At 39.6% G+C, this 16,544-nt stretch overlaps 1 protein-coding gene across 3 annotated transcripts; it reads right to left on the bottom strand.

Annotated features, from left to right (window-relative positions):
- Positions 1–1,255: 1,255 nt before the first annotated feature.
- On the bottom strand, positions 1,256–15,630 carry vrk3 (VRK serine/threonine kinase 3). 3 transcript variants are annotated; one of them, XM_012916951.3, is made up of 16 exons: positions 15,524–15,630; positions 12,220–12,431; positions 12,053–12,136; positions 10,693–10,806; positions 10,444–10,596; positions 7,682–7,828; positions 6,703–6,746; positions 6,484–6,550; positions 5,663–5,747; positions 5,463–5,565; positions 4,392–4,484; positions 4,170–4,302; positions 3,612–3,729; positions 3,473–3,531; positions 3,252–3,388; positions 1,256–1,627 (listed from the first exon to the last, which is right to left on the bottom strand). In XM_012916951.3, the coding sequence occupies exons 2-15, from the start codon at positions 12,428–12,430 to the stop codon at positions 3,252–3,254; spliced, it is 1,548 nt and encodes a 515-aa protein (XP_012772405.1). In that variant the 5' UTR covers position 12,431; positions 15,524–15,630; the 3' UTR covers positions 1,256–1,627. The 3 variants fall into 3 exon arrangements, with proteins under 3 accessions (XP_012772405.1, XP_004543112.1, XP_076738888.1); XM_004543055.3 differs by having other exon boundaries at positions 12,044–12,136; XM_076882773.1 differs by lacking the exon at positions 15,524–15,630 and adding an exon at positions 14,902–14,988 and having other exon boundaries at positions 12,044–12,136.
- Positions 15,631–16,544: the final 914 nt, after the last annotated feature.

Consider the following 16,544-nt stretch of genomic DNA (forward strand, 5'->3'; position numbering starts at 1 on the left):
TGTTGAATGAATCAACTTTAGTCTCGCATGTCATCAGGAATGTGAAAGTATTTTATGTCCCCAAAATAACAGGAAAATGTACAGATGTCTGTTAGGGTGAGACTTTGTTACCTCTTAACTAGATACCGCTCAGTCATGGTTATATGAGCAGCCTCCCACCAAAGGCTTAAAGTGACCAAAGTGGGATTGTTTATGGATATTTATACTTCCTGTTGTTGCATTTTTACTTTTAAAATTGTTTCTTACTACAAACTAACCAGCTACTTTATAAGTATACCTGTTCAGCTGCACAAGTATCTAATCAGCCAGTCACATAGCAGCAACTCAAATGTATTTAGGCAGGTACACGTGAAGTTTAAACTGAGCATCAGAATGGAGAGAAAAGGTGATTTAAGTGATGTTGAACATGCTGGTCTACTGGGAATTTCCCACACAACCATCTCTAGAGTTTGCAGAGAGTCGGTCAAAATATAGAAAATATCCAAAGGGTGAAAATTCCTTTTTGAACACCACACTGACCCTTAAAGCAGAAGATCACACAGGCTCACCAAAACTGGACAGTAGAAGGTTGGAAAAACTTTGTCTGGTCTGATGAGTCAACAGTTCAGACTGTTGGTGGTATAAAAGGTGTGGGAGATGTGCTCTTGGCACACTTTGAGCCTTTAATACCCACTGACTGGCATTTAAACACTGCAGACTGACCGAGTATTATTGTTGACCATCTCCACATGACACATTTTTCTTACACTCAGGTTTTAATTTTATTATAAATTTTTCCCTGTCTGCTCTCTTCAAACACAGTAACATTATTAACTGATACAGACGTCTCAAGGCAGAAACTCGATGCCCTCAGTGGTGATGAAAACAGCTCATTTGACAGAGGCTGGTTATGGTTACTAAAACAGTTGGGTTGTGTGAGGGTTAAGCTTGGCAAAAGTCTCAAATAAAGAGGTCAGTGTGTGTTTGTGTAATTCCTGTGAGCCAACAGCCTCAGCCTTTCTCAGCCTTCTGTTTGTGAGCTACGACCAATCAGAAGAGTGGAGGTAAAGTATAAAGAGGTAAAATGGGCGAGATGTGCACAAAGGTCCGGTAAAAGATAAATAAGGATTATTTTTAACTCTGAGTCATGCAAAGCTACTCTCCCAAAATTCAGGGACAAAAATCTGGAGCTTGAAAAAAAAAAAAAAAAAAAAAAAGAACAGGTAGCAATAACCAGACGATGTATTCTTATCAGAAAATATCAAAGCTCACTGAGTCACTGTAAGAAATGTCGATATTTTATTTGTTGAAATGTTCAGCAGGATAAGTCAACAGAAAAAAAAAACATCTGTTATAAAAATCACCCTGTTAAATCTAACTACCTAACAACACTGCAACACACAAAATATAAAAATCAGTGCTTTAGGAATTTAAAACTTCTATTTCTTTGAGGCTGAAAACCACAGAAGCCTCAACAGGTCCATAAAGATGATAAACCCCCCACACACACACACAAACTGTAAAACCAATGAATCGTTTACCTAATAAACTCATGACTTTCAGTGCAATAAAGCATCAGCATTTAAACACGACTTTAAAATAAGAAAACTCCAGGATCTTTCAGTGTCGTCTCTTTTGTGCGATCTCTCTGAAAATAAAACAAAGATTAGTCAGACTCAAAGGGTTTGATACATATGCAGCATCGCTGTCAGGTTGATGTCAGTTTTAACGCTTCAGTTTGGTTTAATTAAATCTCTGATAATCTCATCTGATCACAGTAATAATCCCCGTTTGCGTTCAGTCTGCTTGGATTTTGCCTGTTCGGCTACATAGATAAAGGGCCCTTTCATATAAACGGTGGCAGCTTTATCTGAAGATTGTATGTCTTCTTTTGACTGGGAGTCACCACAGCGGATCATCTACCTCCCTCTTACCCTATTCCTAACACCAACCCTCCGCTTCACTAACTCAGAGCTGTCCCTGAGCTGATGAAGTCATTTCGAATCCCCTCCATCTCAGTCACGCCCAATGAAAATCTAAGCATCTTTACCTCATGTTCATCTGCCACCTCTAGCTTTGCATCCTGTGCTGTAAATAATAAACATAATGTCTCCAACAGATGTAATTCATAATGACATCAGTGTATAAATAATACTTTTTAATATCTGATTGCAAAGAACAGTCCTGTACTATGATACAGGCTTTGAGGCTGAGCAAGGGGTCTTTAGCCTTGAGGTCTTTACCCACTGAGGGAAAAAATAAACAACACGAAATTCAAAATTTTTCAGATCTGAACCTGTCATGTAACGTGTATACACACTGAAAGGGTTTTTACAAAAGGTTTGCCCTCAGAAAAACTAAATCTAAAGAGAATGAAGTCGACATGAAGCGATGATGAGCTGGTCCTGATGTTTTTAAACAAGAAAAGGAAGAAACTGAGATTCTGGGTTCATTCGATTCTCAGAAGAAGGCAGCAGCAGGGAGAATTTCATGGTTTGATCCAGCAGTAGAAGCTGTATCACAACAGCTTTCGTACATATTTCAGGATGTCAGTGGGGCAGTTTCAGCTCTTGTCATCAGAGCTGGAGCCACATCTGAGAAGGCTAAGAAATCATTTCAGAGGCCGACTGACCTGAAGCAGCGTCCAGCTGTGTCTGAGGTAAAATAGTGTTATCTTACTATTTCTATATCACTGTTTATTAAGTACTGGCGCACATTTTGAGCTATGATTGCACTTGTTGCCAAATGCAGTGACCTGATTGGTCAGATCTATTAATTAAAAAAAATTTATCCTGTGAGAAACTCAGAATCGGATGAACCCAGAATCTCAGTTTCTTCCTTTTCTTATCTGAAAATTTTAGTTTTACAAAGATGTTTCAAGTCTTACTGGGGTATCACCATGGTAACTTATGCTGTTATATCTGTTAAGAGATCAACAAATATGAATCAACCTCCCAGTGACCAATCAGCTGTCTAAAAACAGCACCACCATCTCTGTGCAGATACAAAGAGGCTCTATGTGATGAGCATCAATGAGAAATATTAAAATCTTGGAGAATATGTTTAAACTTTTTACTTTTAAAGCAACTTTTTAAAAATATGCTCCTAAAACACAACACCTGAGCCTCGTTGACCTTTTATTCAGAAGGCAGGTAAATGAGCTGACTGCTGACATCAGGTAAAGAAAAGCTATTCTGGGTATGTTGAACTTGCCTCAGGTGCATGTGAACATCTTTATTTCTGAGTTTCAGTAAAGGCGGGTGTGTCCTCACCTAAAAATTGAGGGGCTCCTCCACCGATGCCCCCAGCTGCACTAAAGCGTCGCTGAGTCCGGCCTTCAGCGTTGAGTAATTGGGCTGCTCGGAGTACTGCAGAGCCATCACTGCAGTCAGGTACGTTTGAAATGCTCCTGGAGCACAAAAAACAGAAAGATATCACCAAAGAAAATGCAGGAAAATGTGGTATATGATACAGAAGAAACACTGGAACTCACTGGAAACGCTCCTCCTCCCAAAGCACTGGCTCAGAAGTGCAGGAACATCCTCCATGTACCTGCAGCCATGTGTTATTTGCATTTTGTTTCACACAGAAGGTTAAAGTTACACAAAAATGACAGATTATCTCTCTCTTACCTCTGTTTCTCGGTGGCTATCTGCTGTGGTTGAGTGAGCTCGGTCCACGGCAGCAATCCAGTGTGCCAGTGCAGCATGCAGTAACCCAAAGACTGCAGGTCGCTGCGGCGAGATGGAGCTGAAAGAGTGTGATGACAAAAATCAGTAAACAAAAAAAGACCTCAGATTTACAAAAACATCTCCTTGTTTTTCCACGGGTGAAATTTGTACCTTTTAACTTCAAAATCTGTAAAAACAAAAAACAAAACAAAAACCACCTTCACATGTGAAAATAAAATCATACTAATGTGAAGCCATGGATGTTGCCAGGCAGAAAGAAAAAAGGAAAGCCACAGAGAAGGATGGATGTAGTGACGCAAATGGTTGGTGTGATGGAGGAGGATGGTAGATGATCCGCTGTGGCACGAGCAGCCGAAAGGAGAAGCAGATGTGAAGCCAGTGTTTGGCCAGATGGAGCGTGGTCAGAGCGCTCTGGTTTACAGCAGCTTACACGATGAAGTATGATTTAGTGACACTGACAGACTACAGATGGCTCAGTGGACCACAGAGGCAACACACCTGCTCCTTTATGCGCGTCCAGGCTGATGAACTGGACGGTGCCCTCGTGTGGCGTTCGGCTGGCTTCACGGTACTCCACATGCTTTCCTCCTGGACCGTACCTGAAGGCATGGCAGTATCCTACAAGGTACACCTAGACACACACACAAACACACAGAAGCAGCCTGGTTACACACACTTCAGGACAGAGTAGTGCAGTTTGAAGCTCAGAGCACGTCTTACCTGTGACCTCTGTCCTTGTTTTATGTACACGTTCTCGGCACTGATATCCGCATGAACGTATTCGTTTGAATGGATGTAGTGCAGCACGTCTAACTGCAAGGGAAAAGAAAAGTTAGTCTCTTAACGCTTTATCGCCCAGGCCTAATGGATTTATTTTGTAATTCTGGCTCTAAAATTAAAATAATAACTCATCTTTCCAAAACCATTAGAATTTTGTCTCTAGTGCTTGTGAAATGGGAACAACGATGGGCACACATAAACAGGTCAGCACAAAGAAAAGTAATCACTGTGCTTTCCAGTTCTTCTCAGACACACAACTCCAGAAGCCCCACCCACTTGCTGTCCAAGCCTTCCATTTGTGAAGGTCAGCCAATCAGAAACCAGCTGGCTTAAAGAAGTGGGTCTCAGGAGTGGAGCAGGAGCTCGTTTTTTGTGGGGTTTTTGTTTTGTTTTTTTACTTCAGAGGTGACGCTCAGGTATTGATTAAAATGACCAAGTGGGATTATTTATAACCTCATTATATTTTACACAGATTTTTTTTAATGGCTCTGTATGTTTATCATTCGTATACTGTTTCCTTCATCTACCTCACACAATGTGAAAGCTCTTCATCGTTACTTTGTGCATGCAGTTTCTGCAGTTTTAAATGTCGCTGCTCTACCTCTGTTAGTGCAAAACATCACAGTTTAGTGAACAGAAGTGGAAAATTGGTTCTGCCGGAGGTTTCTTCCTGTTTAAAGGGAGTTTTTCCTTCTCACTGTTGCCAAAGTGCTTGCTCATAGGGAGTCAAATGATTGTTGGGGGTTTCTCTGTATGTATGATTGTAAGTTCTACCTTACAATATAAAGCGCCTTGAGGTGACCGTTGTTGTGATTTGGTGCTGTATAAATAAAATAAAATTGAACTGAACAGAATAGAAGGTTAAAGGAAGAGGAGCTAAAGCAGCTCGTTTCAGACTGTGTCTACACAAAAGTCCAGTAAGAGATAAATAAGCATTATTAAGAAGAGGAAAAAGTACAAAAGGTCCACTTTTAGAGTATTTATGTGACTAGACAATTCAAAAACACCAACTATTCTATAGGCCAGCTGAAGAACAACTTCCTCAGACAGAGGCTGATTTTCTTTCTCGATGATGGACTGGAGCGACTCGCCAATGCTGGGAAAAATTAGAAACCTACAGAAACGAAAATAAAATGAAATTAATGTAAACAGATTTACAGGTCAAGGTAAGATGCTTTCATATGTTTTGTATGTGCAGGTAAAGCTCACACCTGTACGAGTCTGTATGGAGACCAAAGCCAACGCAGGAAGGAATCCCCAGGAAGTCCAGCTTGTTTTGCTTGACCCACTTTTCCACTACAGAGAAAACAAGTTTTAGTAGGAAAATCATCACACAGGCAGAAAACACTGTGTATATGTACAGATGCACTGCCTTCAGAGTCTGAAAAGTCAGTTCAGAAAAGTTTTCAATCTACATTCTTTCTCACAGCCAGCAGAGGGCGACTCTTCTCGCTATAAAACAAACATCTATGAGAAAATGACCCTTATCATTGAATACACCTCCCTGAAGAGTTCGTCACTAAATCAACAGCTTAAGCGCTTTGAATATCACATGATGGTCAATCTGTAATTCACGGCCCCTGTTAGAGATTGCGGCCCTCGCCGTCTGGTTTAATAAAACTGAGAATGTGATGACAGAAATCGTCAAATCAAGGTTTTAAAACAGGAGTCCACAAGCCAAAGGGTGAAGTTGCTGTGCTGTGATGAGGGTTAAAGACACAACAATGCTCCTCTGATGCCTATCAAGTCAAACAGATGTATTACAGCTTCATGCCTCAGCTGTTAGCGTTTCTTTCTGACTCATTTGTCACCTTTGAGAGTTTAGTTTTGAGTCACCTGGTAATTTAAATCCTTTGTGTCAAAGTGAATGTTCTGTGCACAGACAAAACATCCTAACCCTCCGTAGGTGATAGAAACCGTCACAGAAACTTATCCTCTGTCTTTATTGAAATCAGAATAAAATCAGCTTTGGGAACTAATTCTGGTAATTATGGGCTTCTAAACGTGACAGAAAAGCACAATAAATCCTCACCGGACGCCGGTTTAGCAGCTCTCTGCAGGAAGTTCTGTTCATTGAAGATTCTTCCATCTTTAGTTCCCTAAAAGTGAAAAATAAAATATAACTTTGATTTTTTTTGGCACAGGGAAATTCAGGAGCAGAAGAAGCATTACAACAAAGTAGAGAGCAATTCAACGGATTATTGGGAAATAAACTGAAAAGCAGACACATTTATCTACCGTTTGTACTCACCAGTTTGAGGGTGTGATTCAACTCCTTTGAGCTTGGCCGAGAAACTGAAGAGAGAAAAACCGCTTTATTCATCTGTGATCATAAAATTTCCTATTAATATTTATCTTTTCTAAGTCAATAAATAGTCAACTGGTTTATCCTGCTGGAGTGCAATGCAGTGTTGACCAGCTACACTGGATTAGTCCTCTCTTTGCTTTAATAAAGTTTACTGGACTCAAACAGATAGAATATAGACTTGACTGATTGCATTAAATGTGGGCTGCAGTTATTATGTTTCGCTATTTGTGGTATGCTGTAGTTTATAGTACATCCAGTATCACTTTAAAGGTTAAAAACCTTGATGAGGGGCATGATTTTTGTAAATCACTCCAGCTTCTGACCAGTCACGCATGATCCAGCTTTGGTTGTACTCTGATAGAAAACATCTGCATGTAGAGAATTTGCTGAAATGCAATCTCAAATCCATGGACTATCATCTGCCAGCGATGTTGGGTTACTTAACGTAATCCCTGGTTCTTTGATAAACGTGTGAGGGGTTTCACTATGGGAATACAGACCACTCGAGCTGTGCTCAGAGCCAATCAGCCCTTCCCTGCTCATCATCAGTTCCTTCCCATGAGAACCCACACCGAGCTCCTTCAGCACACCCAGGCTGATTTGGATGCCAGAACATCACCGAACACGCTGCACTGAGTGAGTCCTTTTAAAGACGTGTGCTTATAGTTACACTCTGGGGACAGCGACCATATTCCTTCTCAGTGACAATAACAGCTGGTCGATGCATCACAGAAACATCTGCTGCAACAACTCAACTAGACTTCCCTCAAACACGTTTTCTGCCAGCTGTTCATATTGAGTTTGCTCAGTGGGACACAGCACATCAGCAATCACCACGACTATTTCACGTGAGTCAAACTCTTCAATTGTACATTTGTCTTTGTTTTCATGTGTTCCCCTTATGTCTTGTGACCAGTCCTACCTTCGTAGAGCAGCTCGGTTGCGCTCTGACTGAGCTGCCTGATCAGCTTCCACTTCTTGCCGGTCGTGTCGGTCACCTCCTCACCTTCAGGCAGCGGTTCCACAAAGGATGCATGCTTTGCCTTCCTGCCTTTATTTTTTCCAGTTGCTGCAAGTTAATGAAAACACTTCAAATTAATTAGTGCAGGAATAACCCCCCCACACACACACACACACAAAATTACACACCTAAAGTATGCTGTGCTGTGATCGACTCAACAAAATCTTTTTGTACAAAGAATTTGTAAAAAATTTCTGCACACTAGAAGAAATGGAAGAAAGAAAGACGACTATTTCTTTTTACCAGAATCACTAAAAACTGCTGTAATCAAACCTATACTGAAAAAGGACAATCTTGACAAGACACAAATGAAAAACTACAGGCCGATCTCAAATCTCCCATTTTTAAGTAAGATCATTGAAAAAGCAGTTTCTCAACAGCTCAGTTACTTCTTAAAACAGAATAACTGCTATGATGCCTTCCAGTCAGGTTTTAGACAGAACCACAGCACTGAAACCGCTCTGACAAAAGTGTTTAATGACATATGTCTGAATACAGACAGTGGAAAAATGTCAGTCCTAGTTTTACTGGATCTCAGTGCAGCATTTGATACAGTTGACCACAACATATTACTCAAACGACTGGAGAACTGGGCAGGTCTTTCAGGAACTGTACTAAACTGGTTCAAAACATACTTAGAAAACAGGAAATACTTTGTATCAATAGGTAACTTCACATCTGAGCAGACAAGTATCACATGTGGAGTTCCCCAAGGTTCCATCTTGGGACCCCCTCTGTTTAACATTTACATGCTCCCACTGGCACAGATTATAAACAACAACAAAATAAACTATCACAGCTATGCAGATGACACACAAATATATATCACAATGTCACCAGGAGACCGAGGCCCTGTACAGGCTCTTGGTAAATGCATTGAGGAAATCAATGACTGGTTGTGCCACAATTTTCTCCAGCTAAACAAAAACAAAACTGAGGTAATAGTCTTTGGCGCCAAAGAAAAACGATTACAGGTCACCAGCAAACTTCAATCTATACATCTAAAAACCACAAACCAGGCGAGAAATTTGGGTGTAGTGATGGATGCAGACCTAAACTTAGAAAAACACATTAAGACAATAACAAAGTCAGCTTACTATCACCTCAAGAATATTTCAAGGATAAAAGATCTGATGTCTCAACAGGACCTGGAAAAACGAGTCCATGCATTCATTTTTAGTAGGCTTGATTACTGTAACAGCATCTTTACAGGTCTACCTAAAAAAAATCAGTCAGACAACTACAGCTCATTCAGAACTCTGCTGCTCGAGTCCTCACTAAGACCAAAAAAGTGGACCACATCAGTCCAGCTCTGAGGTCTTTACACTGGCTGCCTGTCCGTCAGAGGATAGACTTTAAAGTTCTGATGCTGGTCTATAAAGCTCTGAATGGTTTAGGACCAAAATACATCAATGACCTCCTGACCCAGTATGAACCTTCCAGATCCCTCAGGTCATCTGGATCCGGTCTTTTATCAGTTCCCAGAGTCAGAACCAGACACGGAGAAGCTGCATTCAGCTTTTATGCTCCTTATATCTGGAACAAACTCCCAGAAAGCCTCAGATCAGCTGAAACACTCAGTTTATTTAAATCCAGGTTGAAGACTCACCTATTCTCAGCTGCATTTGAATAAAGCACCAAATCCACACTTTTAAGCTTAAATTTCAAAACTTACATTTTATCTACTGATTTTATCTACTGTTCTGATTTTATCTGTTTTGATTTTATATACTGTTTTGTTTGTTTGTTAATTAGTTAGTTAGTTTTTTTGCTTGTTTTAATCAATTTTAAATCATGCTTTTTATTTGTTCTTGTTTCTAATGTCTCTGTAAAGCACTTTGAATCACCTTGTTGTTGAATTGTGCTATACAAATAAACTTGCCTTGCCTTGCCTTTACTGATTTTAATTTAACTTAAGTTTAATTTATTGATAAATTTATTTTACTAAGCTGAAACTAATCCACGCTGGGAAGCTTTGGATTTAGTTTTTATTATTACTATTTGCCTCTCATGTATCAGAAGCTTTATGTGAATTCTGTTTATAACAGTGATTCCTAAAGTGTGGGCTGCAAAGGTACTGCAGGTGGGCCACAGAAACACAAATTCAGTTTGAAATTACTCACAAGTATGTACACTCAGAAAGCATTTAAATATTTATATAAAAAGTGAATTAAATCCATTAAGATGAGGTGGTTAGTTTGTGACTTTACTCCTTAGTCTTAACTAGATGTAATGTTCTTGTATTGAAGTTTGTGTCCGAGTGGCAGGTTTCTCACACGTTCTCCTTAAAAGCTTTCCACATGACTGATGAGCATTAGGAATTTTTGATTGGATTTAAGATTGGGGGGCCCCCATGAGATTTTCTTGTATATAAGTGAACCATAGCACTTCTGTAAAAGAAGTGGTTAAATTTAAAGGTAACTCTGAAAAGCCTAAGGGGGAAAAATGTAATTAAATTATTAATTGAATAGATATTCTAAGAGAAATGAATGATTACTCTTGTTACAGCAATAAAACTGCAGTAAATGTGGTGATTGTAACGACACCAGAACAACAATAAAGCTCCCGATCATTAAACATTTTGTGATCTTTATACAAACCTATCAGTGTACTTAACAATGTGTGTAACATGCTCCTGTTACATCATTCAACGTGTAGCTCACCTTTTGCAGGAGACTTAGAGTTTGGTGAGGAAACAGGTGAAGCTCCATCTACTGCTGATCTCCCCTCTATCCAGCCTGTTTTTGCAGACAGCTTCTTTTCTTCTTCTTCTTCCTGCTTTTTCAAAGGACTGCAGAGCTTCCCTTTCCTTTGCACTACACAGCAACAGTTAACAAAGCAAAGAGGAACGGTAATGGAGATTTCATAAAAGAACTGCAGGAACGGGCAGATAAATCAGTGCTTCTGCTCACCAGATCGAGGAGATTTTGCAACAGGAGACTCTACGATTGGCTGCGCCCCAGTGTCGAGTTTAAAGGTGACCGTGTTCTTCTTTGGTGGAGATTCCTGCAACCCAGCGTCATTATCTGTGGAAGCAAAGTACTTCTGGTTCAGGGCTTCAACTGATTGTGATTGAGTATGACTAATTTGACTAGTTTGTCCAGACAAAGCAGTCTGGACAAACATAAAAAATATAAGCTACAAGGTTATGCATCCAAATAAGCATAATAACATATACTTAGAAGTAATAAATAACTGGGGGACAAATATAATTACAAACACGAACAAAATAAGTGGAGTAATCTATAGGCACAGTGAGTAAAGAGTTAAAGTAATCAATAAAAAAAACTTTGGGGGGAAAAAAAGGAATAAAGCTTCCTTTGACTGTGAGAAATGACATCACATCTTTGAAGCCACAAGGGTTTAGCTGACTTCCAGAGGTGTGAGATACGACACGCTGATAACAAAAATGTAAAAGAAAGACTTTTTTTTGTTGCACAGAGGTACAGGGAACAAGTGAACCCCCAAAACATCAATGAAGGGTTCGTATTTATCTGCGTCACTAAAACATCAGACATGGGGAGCCGGTTTAGCTCACTGGGGTGAGCAGGCAACCACATGGTGTATAGCTAAGAGCGGCCGGCCAATATTTGAATCCAAAATTACTTGCCGCATGTCTTCTTCTCTCTCTCTCCCTCCACTTTCCTGTCACTCCTCACTGTTCCTATTCAATAAAGCCAGAAAAGGCCAAAAAAAAAAAAAACCCCAACAGATTTTCAAAATCTTAAAAAAAAAAAAACCCTCAACAACATACAAAACAGACATTCATGAAGTCATCGATCCAGAACTCAAGTATTTTACAGCATGAATAAAACACATGGCTTAGATCATAAGCCACATGTAAGCCACAGTACTTGAATGTATACTAAGGACAGCTTTCTTGCACCATTGATCTACCAGCCCGATTCCAAACTCCAGGGCCATCCATCAGCCAAGTGATTTTTAATTCACTCTAAAGGCCAGAAGAGCCTCCCATGGCCTTTCAGTGTAATGTAATGTACTCACATTTACAAAGCACTTTAACTATAAGTTTGTTCTATACACTTCGAGGTCTTCAGACCCACCAGTGCACGAACTCCACAAAGAAAGGCCCCAGCTGGAATCACAGTGAAGCTACAAAAGGTGGAGTTTTTTAGAACTAAACACTTCAGGGAGCTGAACCCTTTGGTTTGACATCCCTGCTCCAGCTGAATTTACTCATGCTGTTTTCATACCTCATTATAACTGACATCTTAACAGGATAACCTGTATGATCTCCTTTACCTTCTTTACCTTCTTTGTCCAGGCAAAGGGTTTTGCGAGTCCTTCGCAGTGCAGGACGTGGTGTTAACGAACTTAAAGTGTCAAATCCCTGGGCTGGACACAGAGAGAGATTGTTAAAGCTAAATTACTTGGTATTTTAAGTATTTATTTGATGACATACTGCCACCTGTATTCACCTGTACTGAGTTCACAGCTCGTGCTTGGAGTGGGGCTTGGATTAACTACAGATGTTGCTGCTGCATTTCTCAGAGGCGAGGAGAAACTTGAGTTCACAGATTCAGATTGAAATGGACTTTCAGGACCGGGAAGTTTCTCCCCACATGAAGGACAGAATCTGAATTCAGGCTGTAACTTTGTCCCACACTGGGGGCAGAAATGGAAAGGCATTCTGCAAGAGTGAGGATAAAACATGATTATACATCAATCATCTGCTCCAGCCACGTCGTGTATCTGTCCGAGGTTTATCGTGTGGATCAGGAAACTACACACAAACAATCTGACAGTTGTTGGCTGGTAACTCTGTTAGAAATGAATTCGTAGTACAGTTTTTAGCCACACCAGTCTTCACAAAAGCTTTGCAAGTGTCACAAAAAAGTTTTCAGAAAATAAAGTCAAGTTCATAATTCTACTCCCAAAGTAAACATGAGTTTACTGAGAGGATTCTGGATATTTCTTTTTATCAGTGCAGAGGTAATATTATATAAACCAGGCTATGAATGTTAATATATCCCTCTGCAAAAATGGACAGCTTTAGTGAGTGCAAAGACTACATGAGATTTTAAGCTTTAAGTATGGGGGAAAAAAACAAAACAAAAACATCCATCCACTTTCTTAATGGTAGGTTTTTCAGCATTGTACCCTCTGCAGCATTTTATCAGCAGGTGTCCTGAGATGATTCATTCTTCTCTCTCCAGCATCGCCTCCACCTTCACTCCTCCCTCCCTACAGAGCTCAATGTTGTCTGCAAACATAGTTCTGTCTATCACCACTGCAAACAAGAAGAGGCTCAGAGCCAATCCTTGAAGTAATCTAACTCCCACCTTGAAACCATCTGTTACTTCTACTCCTGACTGACTTCCTTCATGGAGCGCCACAGTTGGCACCCTATCATATCTGTAGATCCACAAAGAATCTCGCTCTGATCTTCACTATGCACCTCCACCAACACTCTGGCTCATGGATGGAGCCAGCATATTACTGATTATTTGCCAGGTTAAAAAAAACAAACCTTGTGGTGACCCACTATATCACCTGGGGGTACAAACTGGTGTTACATGAAAGTATAGCTTGGCCCCATTTCAACTTCAGTTATCTCACCATACAGTATAGAGATGGTTTGGACATAAAGTCATAGTAGTTGTCTCCTCACACTCTGTTGACAGCTTTAGTTAATTTTGGAAGATTTAAAACTCATAAAAAGTAATTTACAAACAGTACCTAAAAGATTATTTATTGAAAATTCTAGACATATTTTTTTAAGACAATTAATTTAGAGGTAAAGATCCCAATTTAGAGAGCATCTTTTATACTTTAATCATATAAATGCTGTTAAAATTATAGATACTCTTTAACCGTAACCAAAGCTTCAAATAATGAGGTACGATCACATTCAAGAAATCCCTCTCAGAAAAAATAAAAACTCGAGATTTAGACTGTGCTAAATGTTGAGTTTCTGACCTTTTTTTTTTTTTTTTTTTTTTTTTACACTGTTGACTTTTTATGGAAGACATGGTCTTTATCAAACAGTCAGCTCATGTACATGTAGCAACACTTATGTTTGGGAGAGGCACCAAAACAAAGTTAAAATGAGAAATTAAATATCTCATTTCAGACAGAAGATAAATGCAGTGCCTGGACCAGTGCTCGATATAAGATACATAAAGACCAATTTTGACCTGTGAAACATGCAAAAATGATACACTATTGTGCAAGTCTTGAACCACCCCTCATTTCTTTATATTGTGGTTCCAAGGAAGCATACTCTTGATTCTTTCACAGGGGTATTGAGCAATAGTTCTCCAGGCTTTCCGAAGGTCTTTCTTTGGACATTAGCTGCCTTTTCACTCATTTTAAGTCCATTTAACACTGACATATAAATCGTTCAAACGTCAAAAGGGGCACCTAAACTAAGGGATGAACCAGTGTTGTCCACACATAACTGAAAATTTAGCAAAATATAACTTAAAATATTATGTTAAAGTAAATGAATCTATGAATAGTGTCAAAGATAACACAGTTTAACAGACATAAAATAGTATTTTTGCAACAACAAGGTGAACCTCAGAGCTATTAGCTGAAAACTTGATATGTCTCAGTGGGATGTACAGTGTGCCCTTAAAAAAATGAAACTGGACAAGAAGAAGACTAAAGAACAAGTGTCACAAGACAAGAAGAGAAAGTCGTGTTCTTAAGAATCAGATAAAAAAAAAAATCCAACAAAGACTTGAAAAAGGCCCTGAGTGATGAAGTCATTTTATGTATGACAGCGTTTTAATAGATAAAGATGAATGGCTTAAACATGAACTGAGCTGCGGTTTGGGGAAGGCCTCAAAGGGTACTGGCAGCAGTTCCCGGGCCTGGCACGAAAACGAACAGTTTGTAGAACTGGGGGACTCGTATAGAGATAAGAACCGGAAGGAGCGTGTTTGGAGGCGTGGTCCCGCTCCTGAAATTCACATACTTTATCTCCAAAACATTGATCCAGCTACTGTTCACAAAAGCTTAATCAGAAATGGTTTCATTAGCTGTCAAGAATCAATGTATAAGGAAAGAGAAACAGGGAGTTTGAGAGTGATCCCAAACACACTGCCAACACAGTAAAAACACCTGCACAGAAAACGCACACAGTGCAACACTACCAGTCATGAATTGGTCTCCCCAGAGCCCGGACCTCGACATTATTGAAGCCTGTGGGATCATGTTGACAGAGAACAGACTAAAAAGCAGCTGACATCCAAAGAGCAACTTTGAACGTCCTTTAAGAAGCCTGGAAAGCTATTCCTGAAAACTACTTAAATAAATTACTAGAAAGCTTGATTAAGAGATTTCAGGCTGTGTTTCAGAATCAAAGGTGGCTCCACATTTAGCAAAGCTCTGCCTGCTGGATTGTGTTGCATAACTTTTTCCAGGGAACCGTTAAGAAGAGGTTTAAACGGGGCGTAAAGGAAACTACAGTCCTTATCGCGACAGGAACTCCTTACTTAGAAAATATAAAATAGCTGAAGACCGAGTACGTTTCACATGAAGTTTATTTCAGCGTGTTTGCCGCTTTCAGTTTAATTAACAAATAAAAAACACTCATATACTGACCAAACATTCGTGTTAGCTAGCTAAAAGTCAAGCAAAACTTTGAAAAACCTTTCGGGCGGAAGCGCCGCCAAAGTACTGATATTAACTTTTGTTTAAAATAAGTCTAAAAATTTTGCACCTGGTTTTGTTCGTATATAATAAAAACCTACAAACAGTTAAAACGTCTGGTACCTTTGTTTTGCTGCTTCTTCTTCACCGCATTGACAATCTCACAGGTGGAGCTACGCAGGCGCAATGCTGCCCTCTGCAGGACTTCAGGACAGTTGCAACCAGCTGTGCTAAAAACCACAAAGTGAGATCTTCTTCTTCTTCTGTCATTTTTAACGGTAGCTTGCATCCAAAGATGCTGCACTACTGCCATCTCCTGGCTTTTACTCTCACTTCACTTCTAAATCCTTAGAGCCTCTCGATGCACAAAGCAGGATTATAAGAGTTTTGTATTTTATAATTAGTCTGTTTCATTATAATTCATTTTAGTTGTTCCCGTTAGTTCACTTTCCAAAGCGAATTTTCTCGTTTCACGTTAGTTTTTGTTTGAAAATGTTTTCATGGTAGCTTTAATTATTCAATGATACAATGCTTTGAAAAACTATTTGCTTCCTTCCTGAGGTTTTTTTTTTTTCAATTTGTTTAAAATTTGTTTGATCATCTGAAACATGTGACTGTGAAAAAAAAAATATTGGGTATCATCATAATATCTTTTTGCCAAATGTGAGCTTTTGTATTCTTTTTTGTCATCAATGATTTTTCCCCTTCTAACTCTCCCATTGATGCCATTTTTGTCCATTCTCTTTCTTTTGTTGAATCATGAACTCTGACCTTAACTGAGGCCAGACAAGCCTGCAGTTCCTTAGATGTTGTTCTGGGATCATTCTTGACCTCTAGGATGAGTTGTTGATGCACTCCTGGAGTAATTTTGGTAGGCCGGTCACTCCTCGGAAAGTTCCAAGTTTTGTCAGTTTGTGGCTAATGGCTCTCACTGTGGCTCACTGGAGTCCCAAAGCCTTAAATGTCTCTGTAACCCTTTCCAGACTGATAGATGTCAACTTTTATTCCCTGTAAATCCTGGAGAGGTTTCTGTGAGAAAATTCCAGCAGATTAGGAGTCTGGTACAAACTACCATGGCATGATTAAAGTCACTTAGATCACCTTTCTTCCCTTCTCTAATGCTTAATTTGACTTCAGCAGGTTA

Source organism: Maylandia zebra, linkage group LG1, assembly GCF_041146795.1.
Source record: "Maylandia zebra isolate NMK-2024a linkage group LG1, Mzebra_GT3a, whole genome shotgun sequence".
In the NCBI taxonomy this organism is placed as follows: Eukaryota; Metazoa; Chordata; class Actinopteri; order Cichliformes; family Cichlidae; genus Maylandia; species Maylandia zebra.

Excerpts from the sequence above, each read along its gene's own strand:
- vrk3 (XM_004543055.3), bottom strand. The coding sequence starts at position 12,430 with ATGCCTTTCCATTTCTGCCCCCAGTGTGGGACAAAGTTACAGCCTGAA. Across the intron at positions 12,137-12,219 it reads GAGCTGTGAACTCAGTACAG|CCCAGGGATTTGACACTTTA; the intron begins GTGAATACAGGT and ends CTCTGTGTCCAG. Across the intron at positions 4,303-4,391 it reads AACAAGGACAGAGGTCACAG|GTGTACCTTGTAGGATACTG; the intron begins GTAAGACGTGCT and ends GTGTGTGTCTAG.